The sequence below is a fragment of the Vigna umbellata genome, chromosome 11 (genome assembly GCF_029865625.1).
Source record: "Vigna umbellata cultivar VRB3 chromosome 11, Vumbellata_1.0, whole genome shotgun sequence".
Lineage (NCBI taxonomy): Eukaryota > Viridiplantae > Streptophyta > Magnoliopsida > Fabales > Fabaceae > Vigna > Vigna umbellata.
This window is the reverse complement of record NC_142175.1, coordinates 23,012,298-23,039,969: the sequence shown is the minus strand read 5'-3', so window position 1 is coordinate 23,039,969 and position 27,672 is coordinate 23,012,298. Positions and strand designations below refer to the sequence as shown.

Sequence of the window (27,672 nt, the reverse complement as noted above, 5' to 3'; positions counted from 1 at the left end):
GATGGAGTCCTTGCACCTAGAAGTGTCTAAACCCAAGCCTCGAGTCTTTGTTGCGTCCCTTCATAAAAAACTATGGTTCTATTTCAATCTTGACATTTTTATTGAGTCTTTAAAAAGTGCATACTTGTTGGGCAAGCATTTAAACTCTTTGGGTGATTGTCAAAAAGTGTTGGCTCACTAAGCGAGCTCGAGTGGTCTTCTTTAGCTAGGCGAGTGATACTCTCTAGCTGGGCGAGAACTTCCCATGGCTAGGCAATAAATGCTGGCAGCAACTCCTCATTCTTCTTCGATCTTCCATTTCCCTGCAAAATAAACACATATAGACAATAATACTTATATAAGAACAAATAAATACAACTTTTACATTTTCCTATGAGATTTACCACAAAAACACATGATAAAAAGGTTCTAATAAGTGTGAATAATAGGTAATTATCACAATTATCAACAACACTTTATTTATTCACCTCTAATATTTCACTTTTCTACACAAATTAAGATTTTTATTTATTTTATAAGAAACATAAATTTACTACTTCTTTCCATGAAAATTGCATAAAACACATGATAAAATTATAAATCAAGAATTCTAATAAGCATTAAAAACAAGTAATTTTCACATTTATCAAGCGTCGTATGTTCAAAACAAAAGCCTCACATAATCTCTTTTACAATAAAAATATCGAGTTTGAAAACTTTTTAAATAAAATAAATCATCATTCCCGAAATGAAAGACCCAACTCTCGTCAACTACTTCAATCTGGTCTTATCTGCAATGTCATTTATCTCGTACAAGTATGATCATCGTAGGTGAAAACCACAACCACAACGTGTAAGGGTGAGCAACCAGTGTATCACAGCATTAACATCATAGTCAAGTCATTCATGAACCAATGTCGTTTCTTTCCATTGTGTCGTCATAACTTGTTCTCACTAACAGGAAACCTGTTATTTCTAACCGGGCGATTCGTGTCGTCTTCCATCACAACTTTTGACCTATCTCCTCGACTTCTCAAGGACTAACAAGTAAAAACACCAATATTATGTGCATTGGTACACTATACTCAGCACGAGCTGAAGCCTTTTTGGTGAGACATTCACCTCCTCGCGCAGAATGAAGTGACACTCGAATCTATGTCTCTACACAAGACTCCAACACATCCTTAAGTACGAAAAGCTCACACATAACCGACTACAGTACAAGAAAATAACATAGTTTCATATTCACATCACAATTCCATCCATATCCTCAAAATCATGTATTGCTCACCAGTCACAAGGCTCATAACGCAATCTCAACATATAATCTCATTACATGTAATAACCAACCAAACTCATGGTATAAAATGAACTAAGATATTATTTATCTCCAATATTAAATAACAAATCAACATCAAAACTCAAGTGGGCCTCACCTAGCCCATTAATACACAACAAAGCATCCAACATACACTTAGAGAAATTAAATAAGATTTGATAATCATGATTCTTCCTCATACGTATCAAGCGAAGGGTTAAAAAACCATCATCACTCACGGTCCATACAATCAAAACTCACTTACTTCAAATTCTCTCTTCAAGTAAAAAACGTCAATGTTTCGCTTACCTCTCTTTCCTAAAACGAGTGCCCCAGCCCAAGGAACCCAAGTTTCTTTCTTGTAGGATCTTGTGACTCACAAATGTGAGAAAAATAACACTCAGTGGCTATTGATCAAACCCTAAAGTACCTAGAAAAAGTGAGAACTCTACAAACGTGCATTAAAGATAATCTTGAAATTGGGTCCTCAACATGATAGGGTCATGTGGTACGTTTGGAGATGACAAGGACATCTTGTGTATATAATCCATGATGGAAGTTTGTCCTTGCTTTATAGCACGTTGTGCTTGCCAAATATCCTTTGTCCTATTACATAATATAGATATGGCTACTACAAAGTCAGCCTCTATTAGTGTTGTTAAAATGGGTTGTAACCCACGAGCCAACCCTGCCTGTCACGGGTTTGAGTCGGGTTGGGTTTGAAAAAAATGTAATTTTTTTATGCGGGTTAGTTTTCAACCTGGCTCACTTAGAACTCCGCTCACCCGGGTTGAACCTGTGGTGAGTCGGGTTGACTCACCAACCTATCTAATTTAATTTAATTATTTATTATTTTGTGTTTCAGTATTATTAGTTAGCATTTTTTATTATATTTAGATAGGGATAAAAATAATGATGTTTCAAGAGAGAAAAATACTATAGATTTATCTATTCAAAACTCTAATATTATAAATGGACAAGTGATACAAAAAATATTAATATTAAAAACGTATTTGTTCGTCTTTTGTGCTTGTTATTGGATTACGTTTGGATTGTATGATATATATATATATATATATATATATATATATATATATATATATTATTCTTTAATTGTCTTTGGAGTTTAACATCATTTTAGAGTGAAATTTATTTAGATTTGTATTAAAAAAATTATAATGTTTTTTATTTTAAAACAAACTTATAATTAAGTGAGCTAGTGAGTCAACCCGTTTAACCCACCAACCCGTGGTGGGTCGGGCCAGGTTCAAATTCTTTTAGCTCGCTAATAAGGGAGCCAGGTTGGGTTGGCTTACTAAGTGACCAATCCGTGATGGGTCGAGCCGGGTTACCCTTTTTGACAACTCTAACACCTATAACATAAGGGGAAGAGTTAATAGAAGGTCTTAATGGCCTTATTGTGTTGTGAACTGGATATGATAGGGTTATATGCTCCACCTTGTTGATGCAACGCTTCATGATGAAGTTTTTATTAATTGGTGGTTGAAGAATGAGTAATATTAGCGTGTTAGAAACCACACATTTCTCCTTGTAGAGCACTTATCAAAGCAAGGAAGTCTAATTTAGATATAGTCACATATTGACGTCTACATGGGTTAAATTCGACGTCCATTTTACGTCTCACGCCACTTTCAGTGGATGTCAAAACCTCCTTTAAATCCTACTAGGCATTGTGAATTTAGTCATATATTAGACGTCAGACTTTGTATTGGCCGACATGTTATGTAAACCGTTAACGTCAGCTTGTATAATTCAATGTTAATTTAACATCTCCCGATATAACGTCGGCCTTGAGTACACCGTTAAAATCCCAAGTCACCGATGTTGTACGTTGTTTTTGTACTAGTGTACATCACTCTCCATACCTGTTACTATCCCAACAATGAGATATGATATTTCCAAGTTAATTTCTGAGGTATAGGTATTTGGACTAAGCTTGTTGAAAAAGATTGCACTCCATATTTGGGCCAATGATCTAAAATGTTTCCTAAGTAAGCACATTAGAGCACCAGAAACTCCCAACATGTATGAATGACCAAGAATACACAAAGTTGAGGTTGTCTCCTCATGATCTTTGTCCCCTTGCAAGAATCTTCCAAAATGAGTGACCTCACCAAATGGAGGTGAAGGGAGTTTGAAGAAAGTATTCAAAGTCCTTTTGTAAGATTGAATCAGTTGACCTCTCACCTAGGATTGACGAGGTAAGGTGTCATCTTGGCTATAGGCATTGGCATATAATTCTTTCACCAACACCTCGTCAATCTTGTTAGGGAGATTCCCCAAGACCCTATTTCATTGCTTTCACTCCAATTAATGCTTGAATTCATCAAATTCTCCTTGCCTTAAAATGAATTTCCTCTCAAGGAGAAGACCTCTCATCATAATGTCTTTGAATCTCCATGCAAATTACTTAATAAGAGAATCTAATTTAATCATAGTTGAGGATCAAGTCTTGGTCCATTAAGTCCAAAGATGCAAGAGAGGAAGATCCTAGTTGATCTTCTTCTTATTTATCTATCTGAGAGGATTTTGGTAGAGCCATTTGTAAAATAAAAAAGATTTTATGAATGTATATTTATGCCCTCGTTTAACTTTTAATCTTGGATTCTTAATTAGCTTTTGTGCTTTAAAAGAATGTTTCAATTAAGATTGTAATAGTTGGTTTTATTGAGCATGAGATACAAAAATATGTTAAAAATAACTTTTTAGATGCAAAAATGTTATTTGGATATTTTGAGGTGTGTTTGTGTAATTGCTACTAAGTTAAGCTCATGGATATGTGAAAATAAATTGATTAAAGTTTCATGATACCTTAAAGATAAATTCAAGAAAATCAAATAATCAAAGCCACAAGAAGCCAAGCTAAGTATAACATGAAGAAGACAAGAAAAATATGAAAAAGTGAAGAAAATTGGCTAAATCAAGGAAACGAGCAATAAAAATTAGACCTTGCTATTTTATCTACTTTTTCTACAATAATGCTTTGATAATTGATAAATATTTATGATCATAGATAATTTGGGAAAATATTGCTTTAAACATTTTATTTGACATTTTTAAATAATTAACTTATTTAACTATATTAGTAATATCAAAAGATAATATTTGTTAGATTTTTTTGAATCTCGCAAAATCTGCTTAAATCTTTTTAGATCTCCACAACAATAAAATAGATATTGCAGATATTTGATTATTTAGAAGATAATTGAAGGATGTTACATTATTAGAAAGAAGATTGCACAACGAAAAAACTCAAAACAAAACTCAATCTAATTTTTATATAAAGACTTGGAGAAACACATTAGAGGAGTTTATGAACCTTTTGGGGGGCTTAATTTCGTCTTCTCCACCATCTTTCATGTTTTCCATCATCTCGTCTTCTATTTTTATGTTATTTTCTACATTCAGTGGAGTGCTAAAACTAGAAGGTTGGTTTTACTTAATTTCTTAATTGGATTTTGAGGTTAGAATGTAATAATTGGTTTGTTCTTTTGATTATTGTTGTAATTTATTTTTATCTATGTTTTTTTCTTCTTAATCAAGTAAAAGTAATGATTTTTAAATTATAGCAAGTTAGTATGATTCTAAATCTACATAACATATACATCATATGAGTCCAAAAGTTTTTAATTTTAATTGAGAATATACTTTGATTAAATTTAGAAACTTTTATGTCATTGAATGAGTTTTTGCCAATAATTAAGAATGTACTTTGATGAAAGGTGAAAACTTTGATAAGTATTAATCAATATACTTTGGTTAATTGACTTTTTACTTGATATAAAAGGTAAAATAATAGACATAAGTAGACATAATCATATTTAATTGAAAATGTACTTTGGTTAATAGTAAAAACACCAACAAATTAACTGAGAAATTGAATAACCAATGACGAATCTTATTTTGAAAAATAGTGAACTCAACATATTTTCTTTATTATTATTTTTTAGGGTTAAATATGTTTTTAATCCCTAAACTATCAAGCGTTTTTGGGTTTAGTCCCTTTTCCAAAGTTTGCTTCATTTTCATCCTTCTCCTTAATGAAACTATAATATTTAGTCCTCGAAATCCAACATCATTAATTTTTGAATGATCTGGCTAACGATGTTCCACGTTTCATGCCATGTATACTGAAATTAGGGCTCTTCTTTACAATAGGGTGAGATTTGGGTTTTTCTTTCCGATAGGGTTGTCGATCAACAATGGGAGTAACTTCATACCATTAACGAAAATTAGAATGCGATGCTGGGAGCGTGGTCATCGTCGTAGGGTTGAAGATTGTGAGAAATGGAATCTGAGTGATGAAATAAAAGTAAAGAAAGAAAATTAGAATCGGAGTTTCAGAAAGAGGAACTGGAATTGAAGGAGAAAAATGAAGGAACGTACCATAAGCGAAAAGGGTGGTGTTTGGAGGGGGATGGGTAGATGAAGCGACAAAATCAGGAAGGGTGGGAGGGAATTGGACCTATTCAGCATAGGTTCCAAAACAAACTCTTCTTCTCCCTTTCCCTCTATTTGGTCTCCACATCGCTTAACCGCCATCCTTGCTTCCTCTTCAACTTTGTGCAGTATCCCTAATTTAAATAATACAAATGCAGATAGATGACTCTTCACGGGTTAACTAGTAAAACGAGGAGCGTAGATTTGATTATTATTGTGTCTCTTGATTATCTTCTAGATAAAATTGTGAGGCTTGTAAAAGCTATCTAAATTCTTTGCCTTAGGAAAAATTTGGTTATTTTGTCACGAGCAAACCTAGCTCCAATGTGGGGAATCTAATGACTCTTAGCTCTATAACTAACACTGTTTCAAGTGGTCCACACTAGAATTTCTCAACCAGAAGAATCCTTTACAAAGGCATCCAATCTGAAGGGGCTTCTCATGTTTCTCATTCCTTATCTAAACCCTTTGAACATATTTTGAAGAATCCACAGGAAGTCAATCATCATCAAACATTTACAAAGGCATCCCATCCGCAGGGGCTTCTCATGTTTCTAAGAAATCCAAGAATTTTTTTTTTGCTGTTTTCTATATCATAATCCATAGAGAAAAACCAAATTGTTTGTCTTCTTGTCTAAAGGTTGAGAATAAAGGTGCTTTTGCTGCTTAAAAAGAATAACCCAATAGAGTTGAGTATATAAAAACTAGTTGGAGTGGACCGTGATGGTGCCTCTATCGCTCCTGATGAGCGTTGCAGAAATTGAAAAAAGAAGGAAGAAACCCTAACGCTCGGAAGAAAAGGAAGGGGAACTCCAGTGGCTTCCCCAACGGCAACAAGCGTCGTCGGCGACAATTCTAGCGGCGACAACCTGACTTAATGGTGGTGCGTTGGTGTTTGTGTGATCTGAACAAAAGTAAGAAACTTTGATTTGCATATATATTTTCAATATCTAACATGGCATGAAATGTGGCACACCGTTAGCCACCTCAGACTAATTTTGACGGCGTTAGTTTTCGAGGACTAAATATTATAATTTCATTAAAGAGAGGAATGAAAATGAAGCAAACTTTGAAAGAGAGACTAAACCCAAAAACGCATGATAGTTAAGGGACTAAAAACATATTTAACCCTTATTTTTTATCTCTTTTTATCTTTTACCAACTTTATTCATTTCTTTATTTAAATTTTGTTATCTAATCTCTTATTTATTTTGTTTATCTTTATCTTCTTTTATTACATTTGTTATTTTATTTGACCGTAATAATGTCTTGACGGACTTGGGATTGAAACATTGACGTCGTTTGTAGGAATGAAAATTCTCTTTGCCTTTGACTAGGGGTTTGTTTTGATACACTCAATAGTCCATCATCGCTTAAGAGTCGAGGTTAAAAATAGTTTAAATATCTCTTCTTACTTCTACCATCTAAGATGTATTTTAAAGATAAAACTGTTATAAAGCTCTAGCCTCGAAAATAGATAATACCTCAAATATAGTGATTAATCCTAACAATATATCTCGTAGACTTGAAACTGAAACATATATAAGAAAGAAAAAGAAAAACTCTCCACACCTAAACTTAACTAAAAAGATTTTAAGAATGTAAAAATTGGTTACATAATACCACAACTTTTCTCTTTTCTCTTACACTGCCCACTCCCACTTTGGTTTTTTAGGAGAAAAATGAAACTTGGAAGGCCAAACTCTTAATTTATAATAACTATCAAATAATAGGAAAGTAATACAAGGTTTGGTCAATGAGTTTCCTAATTAATTGGAGGGTAAGATTTCAAATGATAAGAAGATGCTATATGATGATTCACCAAGAAGCAATATGTTTGGCTATATTATTTTTTTCATTTCTTTACTAAAACAATTTAGATTTAAGTAAAAAATGGATACATTGCTTTTTACCAAAAGTAATAAATAGTATAATTAGTCTAGCTAGTGGTACTAATTACCTCGCTTCATTACAATTAGCTCTGCAAAAAATGCGATTTTCTAATTTGATATAGTTTGATTTTATGGGAATTAATTTTCTAAATATATTACCACTTTGGTTAAGTTTTAATTTTTACAAAGTACACTATAACAATACAATACACAGCAAGCACCGATATCTATTTAATTATCAAGTTAAACTTATTGAAGGTTAAATCGAATTTTTTATAAAGTAACTATGATAAATAATGCATTTAATTTGTAATTTTTAATAAATGGTTAGCCTAAATAAAAATAATTCATACATTTCTTTTACTTTCTATTAAAGTAATTTACTTCTAATTATCAAATTGCCACAAAAACCAAGTCTGTACCCATAAATTGTAGATAAAAAGTTCTAATGTCGGTTGCTTAGTTGGTGTGTGTAATATAGGCATTAATGATCATGATATTGGAGAATATGAGTTAAAAGGGAATAGGAAACAGTTAAAGAAAATAAAATATCATTTGTGATGATACGAGTCACCTCTTCCCTTTCAATATATAACTCATACTTCAGGAAAATAGTTATTTTTTTTTCTATAATTTTTAGTAAATAGTAAACTTTTTATCCTTATTAGAGTAAATATATATGTTATCATAATGAACGTATTTTTTAAATATTTATAATGTATTTAAATTTTAAAAATAATAATTAAAAGAATAAAATTAAAAAAAATAAAAGAGCTATATACTTATAGATATATAATTATAGTTATAAATAAAATATTATAAGTAATATTGTGTAAATAATTTTTTATTATAAATCACTATTTAAATTTTAAAAAATAGTTATTAAAATAATAAAAAAGTAAATAATTTTTTTATAATAAATAATTATTTGAATTTATAAAAATAATTATTGAAATGATAAAATTGAAAAATCATTTTTAATATAAATAATTATTTAAATTTAAAATATAATAATTAAAACAGTAAAATTAATAAAACAAAATACAACTATCGTAGATATATATATCCTGTTTGTATATAGTTATAGAATAAATAATGTGTTTTCAATGGATTTATAATTTTATTGAAAAAGAAAATTCCAATTATGTTTTTTTTTATTTAGACTAACAATTTTAAAGATTTTCAACTTGAATGGAATAAAAATAGTATAAAATAAATTAAAATAATGTAAAAGAAATAAATTTTAATGAAACAATTATATTCTAAAAGTATAACTTTTACTTTCATTCTCATAGAAGTTTCGGTTTTCTAAATAAACATAAAAATAAATGTTACAAATATTTTAGACTTTTCTGTGCCAGAAGAAAATTGCAAGAAATTACCTGATATGGTAATATTGAAATTGAAATGACTTAGAAAAAGTAAAAGCGACTAGGATTAAAATACTTTTAAAACTAATATAAAATAAAGAAAAGAAAGACCCGTCAATAATTAAATATCTAATAAAAAAATTGATGATTGAAAATATGAATGATGTTATATCATTAGTTCTTCTAGTTACATATAATTTACTATATATAATGTGTTATTGTTTTAGCATCGTTACCTTTTAATTTGATGAAATTCGTTTCTTATAAATGAAAAAAAAAATCTGAAAAATTATGTTAGAGAAAAGAAAAAAACTACATTAAAAGCTAATTATTTATTATGAATAGAAAACAGTGCAGTTTTTCTTTTTCATCAAGAACAGTACAGAGTGTTGAGTTGCGTTGCGTCACAAGTTGAATCGAAGTATATAAGGTGGCGCGCATTACATAAAGATTCTGTACAAGACACTTCACTGCACAATCAAACAATACCTTTTGGGTTTCTTCCAGAGATCCACCCACCCATGGCCACGCCGGAAGCCGTCGCAGCCTTCCAACGCATTACCGGAGCACCGGAGTTCGTCGCCGTTCAGAAATTAGAGGTCCACCTCTTCACATTCCCACTCTTTATTTTTTTTCCTTTCACGTTTTCTATTATTTCTCGTTCTTTAAGCTTCATTTTCCGAATGCGAAGAGTCTCGCGCTGTTCTTGCTAGAAGAAGCGCTGATCTAAAAGAAATAAAAGAAACGTTTAAAAGGAAAAACTATAAATAATTTTTAATTATTTATCGTATTTTAAGCTGCTTAATTGCTGAATTAGTTGGTTCAACGTATAATTTAGTCTCATGTTACTGTAAAACCCTTTTAAATTTCACCTATTATCGGTTTGGTCCAGCTGTCGTGCATATTTTTACTTTCCTTCTAGGAGAGAAAAATAATAATAAAAAAATGAAATGTGTTTGAGTTTAGTTTCTTTAAACTCCTATTTTTAACTTGTACATAAACTAACAGTTTTAGTTTAGTCATTTCATTTCTTTCTATTTTTTTTCTCCTAAAAATGGTTTGGATGAAATTTATTCACATTGGTCATTTGTACTTTTAATTTTTAATATGGTCCTTGTACATGTAGAGTGATCTTGATTAATTTTGGACAGAGACAATGTTAAGAAGGCAATGCACTATATCTACATACATAATTTGTGACATGCTGTGCATTTTCATGAATAAAATGGCAGACCTTTATATTATTTTGACCTTTTGTTTAACTGGTTGCAGGAATATGGGGGCAATCTAAATGAAGCTATTAATGCCCATTTTCTTGAAGGGGATAGGCACATGTATGGCAAAGTGTTTTATAGTTTTTCTTTTGTTCTGTCATCTTAATTGGAAATGAGAATCTTTAATGATATTACTAAACATGCTCTACAGTAGCGGAGTTTTCTTTGAAGTGGTATTGTCCTTTTACTCAGTTTGTTTGATTCCTGGACTAGATTATCAGGTCAAGGGCAAAATCCTGCTGCTGCCCCACGATATAATAACACTGACGCAAGTAATCAAGACCGTGGCAGTGGATCAAATGGAATCTTGCCTTTTCTTAATGCTGCTAGAAGATTTCGACCTTCACTCTTACTTGACCCAAATTATAGGAGAGAGCTTAGAGATCTATATAAGGGGACTGGTGGTGCTGGTGGTACTGCATATACAAACCGCCCGCAGCCTCTTACTTCCCATCCGGCAGAGGTGAGGGACGTTCCTGCATGGATCAATAATCCGTTTGAGCCGCATTATCAACCAGGATTGGGCACTACAGGTGAAGATTTATCTTCTCATAGTTTAGGAATTCGTGGGACAGATGGTTATCAGAACCAATACCCTTTAGCTCAGTCAAATGCCTCACATGGTCCTGATACTGAAACAGAGGAAGCAATGCTTCAGGCAGCTATAGAGGCCTCGAAAATGGAGACGAGAGGAGGTTCTTCGTGGGAGCGAATTGATGTTGTCAATGTATACTCAGTGAAATTTACTATATTGTTTTTACTTCTATTTCAATATGCTTTCTAAAGTTCCCCTGCTTTCAATAAATCATTGTTTCAGAATTCATCTAATGGCGGGCTTCCTCAAACTCTTCAACAAGAAGATGATGATTTGGCCCGTGCAATAGCGTCATCCTTAGAGGTTTTATAAATATTTATTATATTTGTACAATTCAATTTCTTCGTTTCCAATATTTCTGATTCTTAGCTGTGTTGAATTTAGACAGCAGAGCAAGAGAAAAACAGTCGTGAAAAGGAAGGGCAGCTTGGAGGTCACTTTTTATTAGACAAGGGAAAGAAAACTAACAGTAGCAGAAACCAATTAGAGGTGTGTATCCTGTAAACCCGTCTATATTTTTCACACACATATACAAGAGATGCACGGGTGTTAGGGAAGAAATGTATGCTTGCATTAAGTGAATCTACATTGACGATTCATGGGGCCATTGTGGTCACAAAGTTTGCAAAAAAAATTCAAATATGTTTTATTTTCTTTCGTGTTTTGGCCATTGTCCACTCCCACTGACATGTTTTACTTAAAAGCCTATAGGGTTATGTAATCTGGTTCAGACTCCTCCAACTTTCTCTACGTAGGTTTGCTAATGTACATTTCTGTTTTCTAATCAGTACTGTATTATTTAAAATGCATAGAAAATTCTTCTGCACCATTTCAGGTTACAGATTTGTCATAGTTTGTTGAAAATGCTTTATAGTAAGTTTACAGAACTCGAAATTTTCGAGTATATCAATTAAACATGAAATGATTTGAGTTGGCGTATATCATTTTTTCAACATGAATTTGAATACAATCAAATAAATAGTTTTTGGGAGGACTTGTACAATTACATAGTCCATTTTCACTTCGAAAGACAACTTGTATGATTGGCTAGCTTATTATGGCAAATAGTATTTGATGGAAAATAAGTTACTAGTGGTGTTTGATCTGATAGTTTTTTTTTTCTTTTTTTTGAAATGCTACTAGGTTAAAAACATTGATCTGATAAGCTTGTACCGGTAATGTATGACTGGGCTAGGAGATCCTGCAACTGCACATATATTTTTTTCAATTTTGACTTTTTGATCATATTAAAAATCAATGTCTGGTAACTTGTAAGAGTGGAATCTCATGTTCATAAATTTATTTCTTTTTGGTAAGATGCTTTGATAAAAAAGTTTACAAGGATTATGAGGTGAAATATGGGAGAGTTTTTTTGAACGACATAGGGTCTTGATTATCGGTATCCGTTGTAAGAGCTGTAAACAGAAAACTTGACATGTTATAAACCCAAAGATCAAGTGGTGGCTCAAGGGTGACAGGATTTTTAAAGATAAATTATTGGAGGAAGGTAATTGAGAATTACAAGGTAAAGTTATCCTCATTTGGGGTGACATGTCTAAGAAAGATAGGAAGGTTGTGTAAACAATTTTGGGTAGGGGAGGCAAAACGGGCTAACCCAGCCCGACTTTAGCTTGCCATGGGTGGCCCGTCACTTAAGAACATGTTGACTTTTATTGCTCGACCCATTGGGCGGTTGGCCTATTGGGCTGGCGGGCTAGCCTCCTTATTTTTAATTTTTGACTTTTTAGATGAAAATGGGCCGATGATGGACTTCCAGGTTGATACCGAGTTGAAAGGGTGGAAACAACCTGTAAACAGATCTCGGTTTAGTTGTATCAAATCTCAGTTGAGTTATATCAAATTTCGGTTGAGCTGTATCAAACTTCGGTCGAGCTGTGTTAGACATCGGTTGAGCTGTGTCAGACCTCGGTCAGGCTGGCGGGCTAACCCACAGGGCTGGATGCCAAGTTGAAGAGGTCATCTTGACCCACTCTTTTTGGCCAGGTTGGCCTGCCAGGCTCGACCCATTTTGCCAATCCCTAATTTTGGGTTAATCAATGCTTTTGGACTAAGAGATAAGAAAATTCAGTGGTGGTGGTAGGAAAGTGTTCAAGAAAAAGAAATAAACAATAAGTCAAATAAATTATGAGGATGCAAGGACGTTGAAAGTTGAGTAAAGGTGTCGAAAGGCTAGAAATTAGTCAACAAAAGTGCTGACAGAGACTTATGAGGAGTTTCCCTTAAATCTTGGAACAAAGAACTGAGGATGTAAATAAATAAGTGTAGAAAAACAGGGAATAAAACTTTATCCTCTCATACTTTTGAAGACAGGATAGATGGGGTGGAAGATAAAGTTTACTTCCTCAAAACGACGACCTAGAAAAGGAAAAAAAAAATCTCTACAAATAAACTAATATATAAAGAATAAAAATAATGGAGATTTGATAAAATAACTACCACTTTCGTTTTAGCTTAGAAAAATATCCTCCTAATAACTCAATATTTCCGGAGGGATTCTTCAAATAATTTCTATTAATTTTGACTGATTTCTACAATAATAGGCTTTGCCAAAATTAGGGACACGAAATCAAGATATTTTGACCAAGTAAGATGTGTTAGATATAAAGAAGAAAAGTTAGAAAGTTGAGAGAACGAAGAAAATTTGACTTAATAATATCGCATAGTTCAAGTTATAGCAATAAAAATATCCCTTAGAACTGTGGAGAAAGTTGAAGTTTCCATTTGTAATAATTCCTATTGAAGTTTGGAAGAGGAACAAAGTACCATTTACTTGACTACGCTATTCATGAGAGTTTGAAGTAACCATCTAGTTCTACTATAAACCAATCTCAATCATGCGTACTTCACTCAGCTGAATGAGATACATACACTAAGATCCACAAAGAACAAATGTAAATGTATTATCGGACAACCTTCTTATACAACAAGCTGAACAAATTTTACTAGACCAATTTTCAACACTAAACTCATTCATCCTAAATTCTTTCATGAAATAAAGAATGTACTTTTGTTGAGAATAAAGGGGGGTCACGTGATAGAGGAGCAAATCATCTTTCTTATCAAGAACTTCTCGACCAAAAACAAAGGGGCTTGTGTTTCAAATGCGGTGAGGTGTACGGTCCCTTCATCAATGTCCTCTGAAGTAGCTGAGGGTGGTCATGGTGAATGAGGAAAGTTGAAGTTTCCATTTGTAATAATTCCTATTGAAGTTTGGAAGTGTCTAGAGGAACAAAGTACCATTTACTTGACTATGCTATTCATGAGAGTTTGAAGTAACCATCTAGTTCTACTATAAACCAATCTCAATCATGCGTACTTCACTCAGCTGAATGAGATACATACACTAAGATCCACAAAGAACAAATGTAAATGTATTATCGGACAACCTTCATATACAACAAGCTGAACAAATTTTACTAGACCAATTTTAAACACTAAACTTATTCATCCTAAATTCTTTCATGAAATAAAGAATGTACTTTTGTTGAGAATAAAGGGGGGTCACATGATAGAGGAGCAAATCATCTTTCTTATCAAGAACTTCTCGACCGAAAACAAAGGGGCTTGTGTTTCAAATGTGGTGGGGTGTACGGTCCCCTTCATCAATGTCCTATTAAGCAGCTGAGGGTGGTCATGTTGTTCTTAGTCGATAGCGGAGCCACGCACAATTTTATTTCGCGAAAGCTTGTGGAAGCTTTGGGTTGGCAGTGGGAAAGAACCAAACAAATGAAGATTCTGATGGGAGATGGGCACAAATCTGAGACTCAAGGGATTTGTCGAGGTATCAAAGTAAGGATTGATGATGGTGAGTTTGAAATTGATGCTTTTCTCTTTGATTTGGAGGACATGGATGTGATATTGGGGATGTCGTGGTTAACGACGTTGGGAGAGACTACTGTGGATTGGAAAAAATAGAGAATGAAGATCCAGACCCAACAAGGAGAGAAACTGCTAAGAGGGGTCCCTCATGGGGATTCATTGTTAATTTCAATGTGCGGGGTGTTGGAGGAAAGAGAGAAGATGGAAGTTGCAGAGTTGGGTCCAGAGCAACGGAGTATCTTAAACCACTTGCTGCAACATTTCAAAGATATGTTTGAAGAACCTAAGGGGCTACCTCCTATCCGTGTAAAGGAACACAAAATTCATCTCAAACCAGGACAAGAACCCATTAACGTGAGGCCTTACATATATTCGTATCATCAGAAGAATGAAATTGAGAGACAAGTGCAAGAGTTGATTGAAGTGGGTCATATCAGGCATAGCCAGAGTGCTTATTCGAGCCCAGTCATTTTGGTGAAGAAGAAAAATAACAAATGGCGCATGTGTGTTGATTATAGAGCTTTGAACAAGGCCACTATTCCAGATAAATTTTCAATCCCAGTTATTGAGGAGTTACTGGATGAGTTACACGGGGCCAAATATTTCTCTAAACTGGACCTCCGTTCAGGATATCATCAAGTCAGAATGAGGGAGGAAGACATTCCAAAGACAACATTCCGAACCCATGAAGGTCACTATGAGTACCTCGTGATGCCCTTTGGACTTATGAACGTGCCGTCGACATTCCAAGCTCTCATGAATGAAGTTTTTTGGACGCTGTTGAGACGAGGGGTAATGGTGTTTTTTGATGACATACTCGTGTACAACAACAGTTGGGAAGAGCATATGCAGTTGCTTGAGAAGGTGCTGGAAGTGTTGAGAGATCACCAATTATTTGCGATCAAGGAAAAATGTTTGTTTGGCCATGAGAAGGTGGAGTATCTGGGGCATATTATTTCCATACATGGAGTTGCGGTGGACCCAACAAAGGTTAGTAGTGTGTTAGAGTGGCCAATTCCCAAGAACGTAAAGGGAGTTCGTGGATTTTTGGGTTTCACAGGCTATTATCGTAAGTTCATAAAAGATTATGGTAAGATAGCTAAACCACTAACAGAGCTGACTAGAAAGGATGGATTTGGGTGGAACGAACGAGCTCAAGAAGCATTTGATGAGCTCAAACAAAGGGTCACGTCAACACCAGTGTTGAGGCTCCCTAATTTTGAAGAAGAGTTTGTCCTGGAATGTGATGCCTCTGGGACAGGGATTGGAGCGATCCTAATGCAGGGAAAAAGACTTGTGGCGTACTATAGCAAGGCCTTGAGTTCACGCAACTTGACGAAGTCAGCCTACGAAAAAGAGTTGATGGCAGTGGCATTGGCTATCCAACATTGGAGACCTTATCTTTTGGGTCGCAAATTTACTGTTTTTTCAGACAGAAGAGTTTTAAGCAATTAATGCAACAAAGGATAACAATAGGTGGACAACAAAACTGGTTGGCGAGACTATTAGGCTATAATTTTGAGATTGTTTATACGCTTGGCAAAGAAAATCAGGGGGCAGATGCTCTATCGCGAAGTAGAGATGAAGGAGAAATGAAGAGCATGGTGTCTTTTCCAGTTTGGTTAGATTTGCAAGAGCTTAATGTAGCAGTTCATGTTGATGGTAAATTGAAGAAGATAATAGAAGAAATGAAGGCTGGACAAGTTTATGTGGGATATGAATATAAACAAGGTGTTTTATATTATAAGAATTGCTTAGTGGTACCGGAGAAATCTGTGTGGGTCAATAGGTTATTGGAAGAAGCTCACTCTACTCCGCAAGGGGGTCATTCAGGGTTCTACCAAACCTAAAGAAGGATTGCAGCCAATGTGTACCGGAAAGGAATGAAGAAAGATGTCCAACAATTTGTCCAAGCCTGTGATACATGTCAGAGGCAGAAATACATAACAACAGCCCCTAATGGTTTATTACAGCCTTTACAGATTCCGGAAAGAGTTTGGGATGATATCAGTATAGATTTCATTACTGGATTGCCCCGGTCTAAAGGATTTGAAGCAATTTTGGTAGTGGTGGATCGTTTAACAAAATATTGCCATTTTGTTCCCCTTAAACATCCTTATGCAGCAAAGTCCTTGGCTGAGATTTTTGTAAAAGAAATAGTAAGGCTTCATGGAGTACCGAATTCGGTGGTGAGTGATAGGGATCCAATATTCATGAGCTTGTTTTGGTGGGAGCTCTTTAAGATGCAAGGAACAAAGCTGAAAATGAGCACGGCGTATCATCCGCAATCGGACGGACAAACTGAGGTAACTAATCGATGTCCAGAGACTTACCTCAAATGTTTTATTACTGATCAACCCAAAACGTGGGTGATTTGGATGCCGTGGGCAGAGTTCTGGTTTAATACCACTTATCACAGCTCCACGCAAATCACTCCTTTTGAAGCGGTGTACGGAAGACCTCCTCCGAAGATTGTACAGGTGGTTCAAAGAGAGGTGAGGGTAGCAGCTGTTCAAAAGGATCTTCTAGAGAGGGATGAAGCACTAAGACAGTTGAAGTCTCATTTATTGCGTGCCCAAGACAGAATGACTATTCAAGCTAATAAGCATAGAAGGGAAAGACATTTTTCTGTGGAGATCTTGTGTTTTTGAAGTTGCACCAGAATAGACAACAGTCGGTCATAAGCAGAATTAATCATAAATTAAGTGCTAAATACTATGGACCATTTGAAGTAGAGGAGAAAGTAGGAGAGGTGGCATATCGTATGAAATTACCACCTACTTCAAAGATCCATCTTGTTTTTCATGTATCTTTGCTGAAGAAGGCGGTGGGCAAGTATAAGGTTGAGGATGCTTTCCCTACAAGGTTAGATGATGACAGAGCCAAAGTATTAGTTCCTATGGCCATCTTAGCCACTAGGAACTACACCAAAAGAGGGGAAACTAAGAAGCAGGTACTGGTTCAATGGAGAGAACATAATGCAGACGAAGCCACTTGGGAAGATGAAGTAAATATTCGAAGTCAGTTTCCAGAGTTTAGCCTTGAGGACAAGGCTTTAATTTATGAAGAAGGCATTGATACGTACCCAGGTGTTATGGAAATCAATGAACCCTTGATCCAAGGAGGAGGAAATAATAAAAATAGGTGGAGCAGAGTTTATAAGAGGAGAGAAAAGGGTGACGTAGCTTTGTGAGGGAATTGTGTTAGTTAGAAGAGAGAGAAAAAGAGAATGGGTTGTTATATATTCTGAGGTGTAGGAGGTGAGGGAGGACACGTTTTGTTTTCAGTGGATTGGGAGGAGAAGAATTATTACTATTCTTCTCAGGAGCTTGGCTCTGGTAGAGGGTCCTGGAACCTTCTGAGTTTTCTGGTTTATAATAGTATTGAATTTGCATCACTTCCCTTTTCACAGTTGATACTTTCGATTATTCCGTTTATTAGTAAACTGTAATACTCAACAGTACACCACACTCCTTCACCTCTCTTCTCCATATTGGCTATTCCCCCTTTTCTGGTCTACCATCATGGCCGACCGAAAGCTACCATGGTTGAATTTTCCATGGTTGGGGTTTCTAGCATTATTCCCCTAGAATTTTCCATGGTTGGGGTTTCTAGCATTATTTCGCTTTTGCTTTCTTCACTTCTGACCATAGCTACTATCTCAATAAATCCTGTAATTTTTTCTTAAAAGAATCTTAAGCTCTAATGCCATGTTGAATATAGTAAAATTAGGTATGAGAATAATTTTCCTTTGTGTTGAATATACACACAGGGTATTGTATTTATAATAAAAGAAATATAGACTAAGTCTAAAATACAAATAAAGAATAATAACAAACTAACTAAAGATAAAAAATAAATAAGATAAGGATAATATATCTAACACTTTTCATAAAAATTAGGAACTTTCCTTTTGAAACTATAAAAGCTATAGTGGCTTCTATGAGGATTTTTTTTTTCCTTTCTGCCTCCACATTTTTTTAGGGGAATATAGTTACCAAACTTTGGTGAAAATCCCTTTTTCTGCAAAAACGCAACAGACCCTTGTAAGATCAATAAATGTAATGAGCCAACCTCTTTTAGAAACGGTTTAAAATTTTTTACAAGGTTGAGATGGAAAAACAGCACGATAGTGTTTTGGTAGTTCGCACTTTTCATTTTAATGAGCTAGGTTTCAGTTTTGAGCTCCTAGTTTCTTAGCTTTTAATTGCTAGATTTTCAGTTATTATTGTTATTTTTAACAAGTTATGCCAATTAGAGCCAATATATCTTTCTTTGACAAATTATATCTATTTTCTAAATCAAGTTAGGAACATCATCTGATGAAAATGTAGTTCAAGATGTTGCACAACCAGTCAGCAGTCATTTGTCAATTGACAGTGCTGGTGGTCATAGTCAACAAAATGAAGATGTTTTTCTTTCTAACAAGGTAACCATTGGAGACCCAATATTCTTTTATGTACGCATGAGGCTTTATCCATAAACTGATGATTATTATGCTCAATAATCTCGCCTTATTTCTCGTTGTAGTGGGGTGGTATTTCTGCCGAAGAGATTAATGAAGCATTGTTGGTTGAAACTGCACTTTTTGGTGAAATTTCCACTCACAGTGTTCCATCCTTGCCTAATCTGCAACATCGTCCAAAAGAAACGCAGTGCATGTCCACTTCTATGTCACAATTATTAACTGACTCTCGGTTGCTTAAACAACAACAGGTTTAGATTCTTGCGATGATGCCTGTGTGATCAAGGTTTATGACATGATACCTAATTTGTCGTAATTTTGTGCAGGATGCTGACTATCTAGCATCACTACGAGCTGATAAACAAAAGGAATTGAACTCTTTCAATAAAACTGAAAGCCAGTCCTCACAGGAAGAAGAATCATGCAAAAAGATGCTTGAAGAAAAGGTAATACATTTAGAAAACATGTTTTCCGGGATTTTTTTTATGTTTATAATGTTCGATTTCACCTTTACATGTTTTAAAATATAACATTACTGCTGCAAATCATGTTTTCTGGGATTTTTTTAGCTACCATTTCCCAAAAAATTCTTCTCAAAGGGGATATGAGAATATAAAATATACAAAAAAGTTTTACTACTATATAAAATATAAATACCATATTATTCTTCTTAGATAGTTTAATGTGGTCAATAATTAAAATTGTTGATAAAGATGTCGTGTAACTATATGATTCCCAGGAAACTTGTATATTTTTTCCATCAATATTTATGACAAACCAAATAGATTTTAGTCATCTATAGGAATCATGATTCCTCAGATTTGTAGTTACTAAGAGTCATGATCTCTTGGTAAGAAAAGCTTTTCTTGAACGTGACTTGTATTTTTTTTTAATGTTTTTTTTTTTTATTTCTTTGTACGGTGTATGCCATTCCTTGTTTTTAAAAGCACTATTGAATTTTGTGTGGCTCGTGATTGATTGCAGGAATTGATGAAAATACTTGACAAGAAAAAACTTAGGCTCTCCAAGGAACCACTGTTGTCTGATGAAGTAGTTACTATTGTTGTTCGAATGCCAGATGGTGGTCGCTGTGAACGTCGCTTTCTCAAAACTGACAAACTGGAGGTAAAATTAGTTTTAGAATATGATGAAAACTAAATTCTAAATAATTCTCAGCTTAAAGGAATGGAGCTCAGCTCCTTACAGAGAGATATCTCTGCGGAAGTAGTGAATGCAGCTCTGAAACAGAAATAACAACAGGAAAGAGAAACCAGAATAATTACTCGAGAATATAGGAACCAACCAACACTACAAAACAGTAAAACATTTCCCAAGCCAATGCCACCTCCAATTCCAGATATGCTTGGATACCCTCCTAAAACTACAAGACAGCATACACTTATTATTCTCCATGTCTCTTCCCCAAATCTCCTCTTGGTAGCTGTCCTTTTTTTTTTCAGCATTTCACTTTCAGTCACGACAGATTTCTACACTTGTTCACTCCCTTCTTTCATTAGATTTCCTTCATTTCCCCTTTTTCTCTGTTCACTCGTGCACCAACCAGCATTTATTGCCCTTAGGCCCATTTTTTTTCTTTTGTTTGGAGAAGTGAGAAATTTTTCCTAAATTCATTTTTAATACCGGATGAGATCAAAATCCTGGTAGTATTTCTGCATTTTAATTAAGATATACTTTTTTGAAAGTTTATTTCAAAATCATTGATGTTCTCTCACAAGAACATAGAGTAAAATAATTTCTCACTTCAGTTTGTCAGTTACTTTCTTTAAAAACTCAAACAAGTCTTTTGTATTTTTCTCTTATTCTCTTCATGAATGCACGCTTATGAAATAGGTGTTACACGTGACAAACATTATTAGGAGTAATATTCCTATTTACATTATTATGAAAGTATGGATAGTTGGCTAACGAATTGTCATTTTGTTACCTTCGGTAGCTTCTTTTTGATTTCATAGACGTATCTGGAGCACAGAAGCCTGGAACCTATAGATTTGTGAGTGTCCCTTTTCCTTCCCACTTGATTTCTCGATTCAACCTTTGTGTGTCGTTGAAATGTTTTGTGACATACCACTTTTTTCCAAAAAGGAAATTATAATTAGTATTATGTGTCTAATGTTTACCAATACCACACTTATTTTTAGGCTAGAGTTCGGTTCTCAGATACACTTATTTTTTAACTTTTACTTTTTCTTTTAGAGAAAAGAAACCGATGGATTATTCGACAATTAAATTCTGGCCCATATTTTGATGTTGGTGCATCAAAATGAAGACAAGAATTTGGGTTTCGAAAATCAAATTTTGATCTAAAAAAGATTGTATGTTGTCAAATATTTGGCTCACTAGTAGAAAAAGCTGCTATGTCTGAATAAAACTTCTTATGTTGTTATACTATTTGAAATGATTTCTGTGATTGGTGTAACTTACGGTGTCAATGATCGTTACTTATTTGTTAAGGTTATCGAGCAACATGCTTCGTACGAGATATGTTTTAAACATGTCATTAGTTATACTAGTTTCAACTTCCATAAGTGATTCTAATTAGGATTTGGGGAATGCAATTAACTTGTATATTTGATAATATTTAAAACATGATAATGTGGCATTTAACTTGTATATTTGATAATAGTTAAAACATGATCAGAGCCAATGGATCTTTAGTACACATTCAATTTTAATTTACAAAATTAGATATTAAACATATTTATACCTATACCTATACCTAGTCAATGAGTTTGGGCAACATCGGTAGTTATTTTCCATCCTTGTATCAGAAATTATTAGTTTTCATATCACTCAATTTTGTGATCCGTTACATTGGTTGTACATTCTAACTATATATCAAAAGATTATTTTTTAACCTTGGGTTTAAGTATGTAATGCAGGTACATTAGTTATTGTTTAATTATGTTCAACCAACTTCAATTTCCTTCAATTTTGAACAGGTGAAGTCATACCCGCGTCGTGCGTACAGTATTAACGATTGCTCGTCAACCTTCAATGAAGTAGGCCTTAACAAAAGTAATGAAGCTTTGTTTCTGGAGTTGATTTAGTTTCACCTATTTTCCTTTCACCATCTTAATCTTTAGTTTTCTACCTTATAGATTTGGACCTAAACAACCTTTTGAGACTTTTGATAAAAAAGAAAAATGTAATCTTGTTGGCTTGGTTGGTTTGTCTTTTTTTTTCTTCTTAAATTTTGTTCAGTTAAACTCAGGGACTGAAAGAAGTGGTAAGCTAATCTTACTTCTCAACAACTTCCATTTTAGAATATATTTCAATTAATTGTCACAATTGTTTATACTTCTAATTACTTTTGGAATATTCATGATATATGTGGCAATATGTATAGGAAGGTAAATTTTTTATATTGTTTAATTTGTTTTCTACATCTTTCTTATTAATGGGCTACCGTGTCTTAGAACATTATGGTTGATATTTTTTGTATTGTTTAATTGGTTTTCTGCTTATTTCTTTATATTTTCTTTAAATTTATATTCTTTATTATTATTATTTTTATTATTTTCTCTCACTTGTTTCTTATGTTGGGTATTTCATTAACAAGAAAAATCATTCAAATATAATTAGTTTTCATGTTAATTGTTCATTAATGTTTATTTTAATTGTTTGTATATTCTCATTAAGGCTTTACTATTGTTTAGATTTTCTATTCGTAAAAGTAAAAATTGGTCCTATTCCCTTCAAACGAGTTTTTGCAATTGTTGTAAAGTTTAAAGATAAATTAGCACTATTCTCATTATTTTATTTTTTCTTTTCAATTAAAAAATAAAAAAATAGTATTGAAAAAAAAAACATATTTTTATAATAAGTTAATTTTTTTAAATAATAATAATAATAATAATAATTACTTATTAGTGTAAAACGTATTAGTTGAATATAAAATTTGTACAAAAAGTGATACCAGGTGCATTACTAGTGGCACATAGGAAAAAATGAAGCTAAACTTAGCTAAAACTGAGATAAAATAGTTATCATTTAGGTTTAATCATTCACGAGATCTCTATTTTCGGGTAAGAATCTCAATTTGGTCCTTTTCTTTCTCGGCGTCTCAATTGGGTCCTATTTTTGTAAAAATTGTAAAAATTCGGCCCTTGCCGTTAAATTGAGCCCAACGACGTCAGTGTCTTGTTGATGTGGCACACTGGAATGAGTTTTTAATTGACGTGTAAGGTCTACTCTGTCTTACGTGTATATTTATATTTTTTTAAAAACAAACAAATGGAAGGAGATGGAGAGGCGCTGTCCATCGACGTTTGGTGTGGTGAAGGTCACGCCTTAGGGTTTTGGTGTTTTTGATGATGGTGCTAAAGATGGGAATGATAGCCGTGGAGGTGGCGGCTGGGGAGAAACCCACCGACCCCGACAGTGGTCGTCGACAGAGTCTAACTCTGATGTGGAGGCAGAGCTCTTACCTTTTTCCATGGCAGCTTTAATGGCATCCGAGAGATCGGGCGAGACGTCATGCTAGTGATCTTCGTCTCCAAGGAAGAGGAAACCTCTGGTCAGCGCACTAGATTTTGAGACTGCCGAAGCCGGCGAGGGAAGTGCCGACGCAGAGGTTGCTATTGCGCTTCCAGATTTTGTAGGTGTCGGAGGGGGCGATCTTTCCTGCGCTTAGTGTTCGCAAATTTGGGGCCTTTTGTTTGCAGGGTTGCATGATAATGGAGACGAAGGAGGCGAAATCTGGTGCTCCAGTGACAGCGGCGCCTGGTGACGCGACGAAGGCTGATGGACAAACCCGATTTGGGGGTTCTCTCTGCTTCGAATGCACGCTGGATTTGAACCAGTCAAGGAAAGGGTAGAAAATGATGGTTCCAGTGAAAAATCTAATTCTAGTTCTCTTGGAGATGTTTTAGGTCTTGGAAATTATGGTTCTGATGCTGATGATGAAGACAATGAAATTGAGAGTTCCAGTGTGCCAACTCCTGCAAAAGATGTTGCTTACCAGTCAGGGATTAACCAACCTTTGGTAGATACACATGATATATCTGTTAATGGCATTTCACAACTTCATGAGCATAGTAGATATGAAACTAATTTTGTGAATGCTCAGATCAAAACCATGTCTTAGGGATAACGGGCTTGATGATAATGGCATTTCACATTCTTCCAAAGTGGTGCCTGAAGATCTTAGGGATAACGGGCTTGATGCCATTCATAGAAGCCATGATAAATTTAATGGCTTTAGTTCTAAAGATACTTCAGGGATACCAAGATCTAAACTTCTTGGAAAGAGCATTGGTGGGGAAAAAGCAACAGATGATCATTCAGGTAGGGAAAACAGAAGAAAATCTGAAAAAAATGACCAGCCTGCCACGTCAGATAGAGGTGTCCCTACATGTAAGTTAAAAACTCATTCCAGCGAACCACGTCAACAAGACACTAACACCGTTGGACTCAATTTAATGGCAACGGCCGAATTGTTGCAATTTTCACAAAAATAGGACCCAATTGAGACGCAGAAAAAGACCAAATTGAGATTCTGCCCGAAAATAGGGATCTCCTGAATATCGTAACCTAATATTTCTTAACTTTTTATGCGTTGAATAATCATCTTTAATTAAAAATAAATACAAAAGAAACCAATTAAAAATTAAGCAAAATTACTTGAAAAAAGTTAATGAATCCGTTCCATTATATGATACTTATGAAACTTTTGAAATCAAATGAAATTTGTTTAAAAAATTCAAAACAGTTATAAACAAACCTTAAAACTTACCAGAAACAGTAATGAAATGACAACAGAATATCGGAACCTCATTAAAGTTAGCGGTTAGAATTCAGTTAAATGTTTGGTCCCACCACACAGCCCAACCATAAATTTTGCATGCATTCCTCAAATCCTTATAGTAGTCATAATAAAATATCACAGTAACACTTCAGACTTCTCTGCACCAATACAAACTTAACCACGGACGACGTCGCAAAATTCATCAAGATCATTGGAGCACCGGAGAATCTCGCCGTCAGAAATTTGAAGTTCGTTTCCTCTACCTAGTCTAGAAAATATTAGATTAAGTAGTAAACTTTAAATTAATTCAATCTTATTGGTTTTTGTAACATCCCAACATATAGTAATTACCATAATCAGAATTAATTACATTAATCATAAAAACAGTGCAGTCTTACAAATCTGAACTAGCGTCTAATTACCGAACGGCATAACCATAAAGAAATAACGAACGCTCATACAAGCAAGAGTTCAGGGACAAACGGTCTTACAAAACTATAACCGAACGTTCGTGATAACATAAATACAACTAACTACAAAAACTCGCGAGCGCTCTACGACTCGGCTTTAACTTCTACATCAACCAGACTTGCATCTTCCAAATTTTCTTCTTCCAGCATTTGCTCAAGGGATGCACCACCATCTGCTCACATCCACAACGGATGATCATTGCATTTTGACAAGACGAAAGTACATGGACAGCAGACAACACAATGGAAAATGCAAGGGTAAGCTTATAATATTTAATTTATACAATTAACACATACATTTACATTTCGATTCACACATACAACAGGTAACTTATCAAATAATAATCATCAAAATTAGTATATAAGACAGACCGTCCGGACTGTATGAACCATGTAGTTACAAGCGTCCTTGCACCCGAGTGGTGTGGTAACTGATCTAATCTCACAGCTGCCACTCGAGGTTAACCCTATCTGTCCAAAGTACTCAATAGGACTAGGACCTCCTGCCATTCCCACACATGACTACCCCCTTCTACTTGAAGAGAAGTATCACGGAATATCAGGATGGACTGCGAGGCTTAACTTATCCATGTTCATACTTTACCAAAGTTAACATTTAACACATCTGAGACGTTTCTCCTTGGAACGCTCGTTCAAATTCCATAATCATAAAATCACCTAATATAGCGTTCGCACTGTAATTTATCATAATTCATAATCAATCTCATCTTTAACTTTAAGAGTACAAAAGAACGAACGTTCAGTCCTTTGAAGAAATAGGACGAACGTTCAAATATAGCACTGGATGGACGGACGTGAATCTCTGTTTGACCCGTTAAATGCACTGACTCAATTTGAAGTATATTGGTACTTAGAAGATTTCAAAATAAATACCTTGGACCAGATTTAATATAAGAAGAATACTCAATAAGACTTAGAAATTCTCTTTGTAAAATTTGATATATACTGAACTGATGCCAGTATTTGAACGAACGTAAGAGAATGAATATTGAATATTTGGACGAACGCTATTTACGTTCGTTAAGAAATTAAGAATAAGGATGAGCGTTCGACATAAGACCGAATACTTCATTAAAGCGAACGCTAAATAGATGACCGAAGGTAATTCGTGACGAACGTTCGATACAAGACCGAGCGCTCTTTAGGACGAACGCTTCGGTATGAGACCTAGCGCTATTTAGAACGAACGCTTCGGTATAAGACCGAGCGCTAATTAGGACGAACATTCGACATAAGGCCGAACGCTATTAAGAGCGAACGTTCGACAGAAGACCGAACGCTATAAGGGCAAACGCTTCGGTTAAAGACCGAGCGTTCCGTATTTACAAGTTTCAAATATTTATATTCAGTTGAGCTTAACGAACACTCAGACATTCAAATGGGGACGCTCGTTCTCGAGCAGAATTCTTTCCAAATGAAAGAATTCCATTCTAAGTTATTTTAATAAAACTGAACGGTCTAAGACCGTACAGTGACGAGCGTCATTTATCAAGACATGATTTAAGTGCAGATTTCTCAACCTTAACCAATTTTCCAGATTTCAACATTTAAACTTATACTGTATACTTCATATGATTTTCAATTTATAAACTTTATAACATTCATTCCAGCAACTTCATATTCAACCTCAACATTCAGATTTACTTCACACAACAAAGCATCCATTTTTCATCCATATCAAACCAACATGCAGATCAATAAAAATCAGAAACCAGATTCCATAACAGTGGTCGTCCATACAGCTCAAACATCATACAGTTCATACTTGCACATCCGATCATATAATCATACAGTATAAATTAAACATATAAGCTTCCCTTACCTGGTCTAGCAGTGAACTCCTTACGCGAACGTTTGCTAACTTGCCCAAATACAATTTCCTACCCGCAACGTGATTCTCAAGTGTTTCACTAACTCTAACCAAAAAGAACGAAGGAGAACTTAGTGTATATTCTAACATGCAGCTGTATCAGGTTCGCATGCAACTCAGAAAAGGGTTTCTAGGGTTTGAAAGCTTACCGGATGCAGAATTCTAATATGTTCGGTTCCTGTGAAAGCTCACGACGCCGTGAACGTTCCTACGGTTTCAGAAAGTTGATTTGAGTTGAAAGAAATGAGTAATGGTAGAAAGAAGATAAAGGTTATTAGAGAGAAGTTGGAGAAAAATGGAGGTTTTAGGTTCTGGGGAAGACGAAGTGTGTGTGTAAGTGAGAGAGAGAG

At 34.5% G+C, this 27,672-nt stretch overlaps 1 protein-coding gene across 2 annotated transcripts; it reads left to right on the top strand.

Annotated features, from left to right (window-relative positions):
* The first annotated feature begins 9,387 nt into the window (after positions 1-9,387).
* Positions 9,388-22,503, top strand: LOC124821728 (UBX domain-containing protein). 2 transcript variants are annotated; one of them, XM_047293659.2, is made up of 12 exons: positions 9,388-9,619; positions 10,293-10,354; positions 10,508-10,827; positions 10,936-11,021; positions 11,112-11,192; positions 11,274-11,378; positions 19,036-19,158; positions 19,260-19,445; positions 19,521-19,640; positions 20,179-20,319; positions 21,149-21,205; positions 22,155-22,503. In XM_047293659.2, exons 1-12 carry the CDS (start codon positions 9,542-9,544, stop codon positions 22,260-22,262), a joined length of 1,467 nt encoding a protein of 488 aa, XP_047149615.1. In that variant the 5' UTR covers positions 9,388-9,541; the 3' UTR covers positions 22,263-22,503. The 2 variants fall into 2 exon arrangements, with proteins under 2 accessions (XP_047149615.1, XP_047149614.1); XM_047293658.2 differs by having other exon boundaries at positions 10,508-11,021.
* Positions 22,504-27,672: the final 5,169 nt, after the last annotated feature.

Bases quoted from the DNA above. Each gene is read 5' to 3' on its own strand.
- LOC124821728 (XM_047293658.2), top strand. From the start codon at position 9,542: ATGGCCACGCCGGAAGCCGTCGCAGCCTTCCAACGCATTACCGGAGCA. The intron at 19,159-19,259 runs GTAACCATTGGA...TTCTCGTTGTAG, and splicing joins ATGTTTTTCTTTCTAACAAG to TGGGGTGGTATTTCTGCCGA. The intron at 20,320-21,148 runs GTAAAATTAGTT...TACCTTCGGTAG, and splicing joins TCAAAACTGACAAACTGGAG to CTTCTTTTTGATTTCATAGA.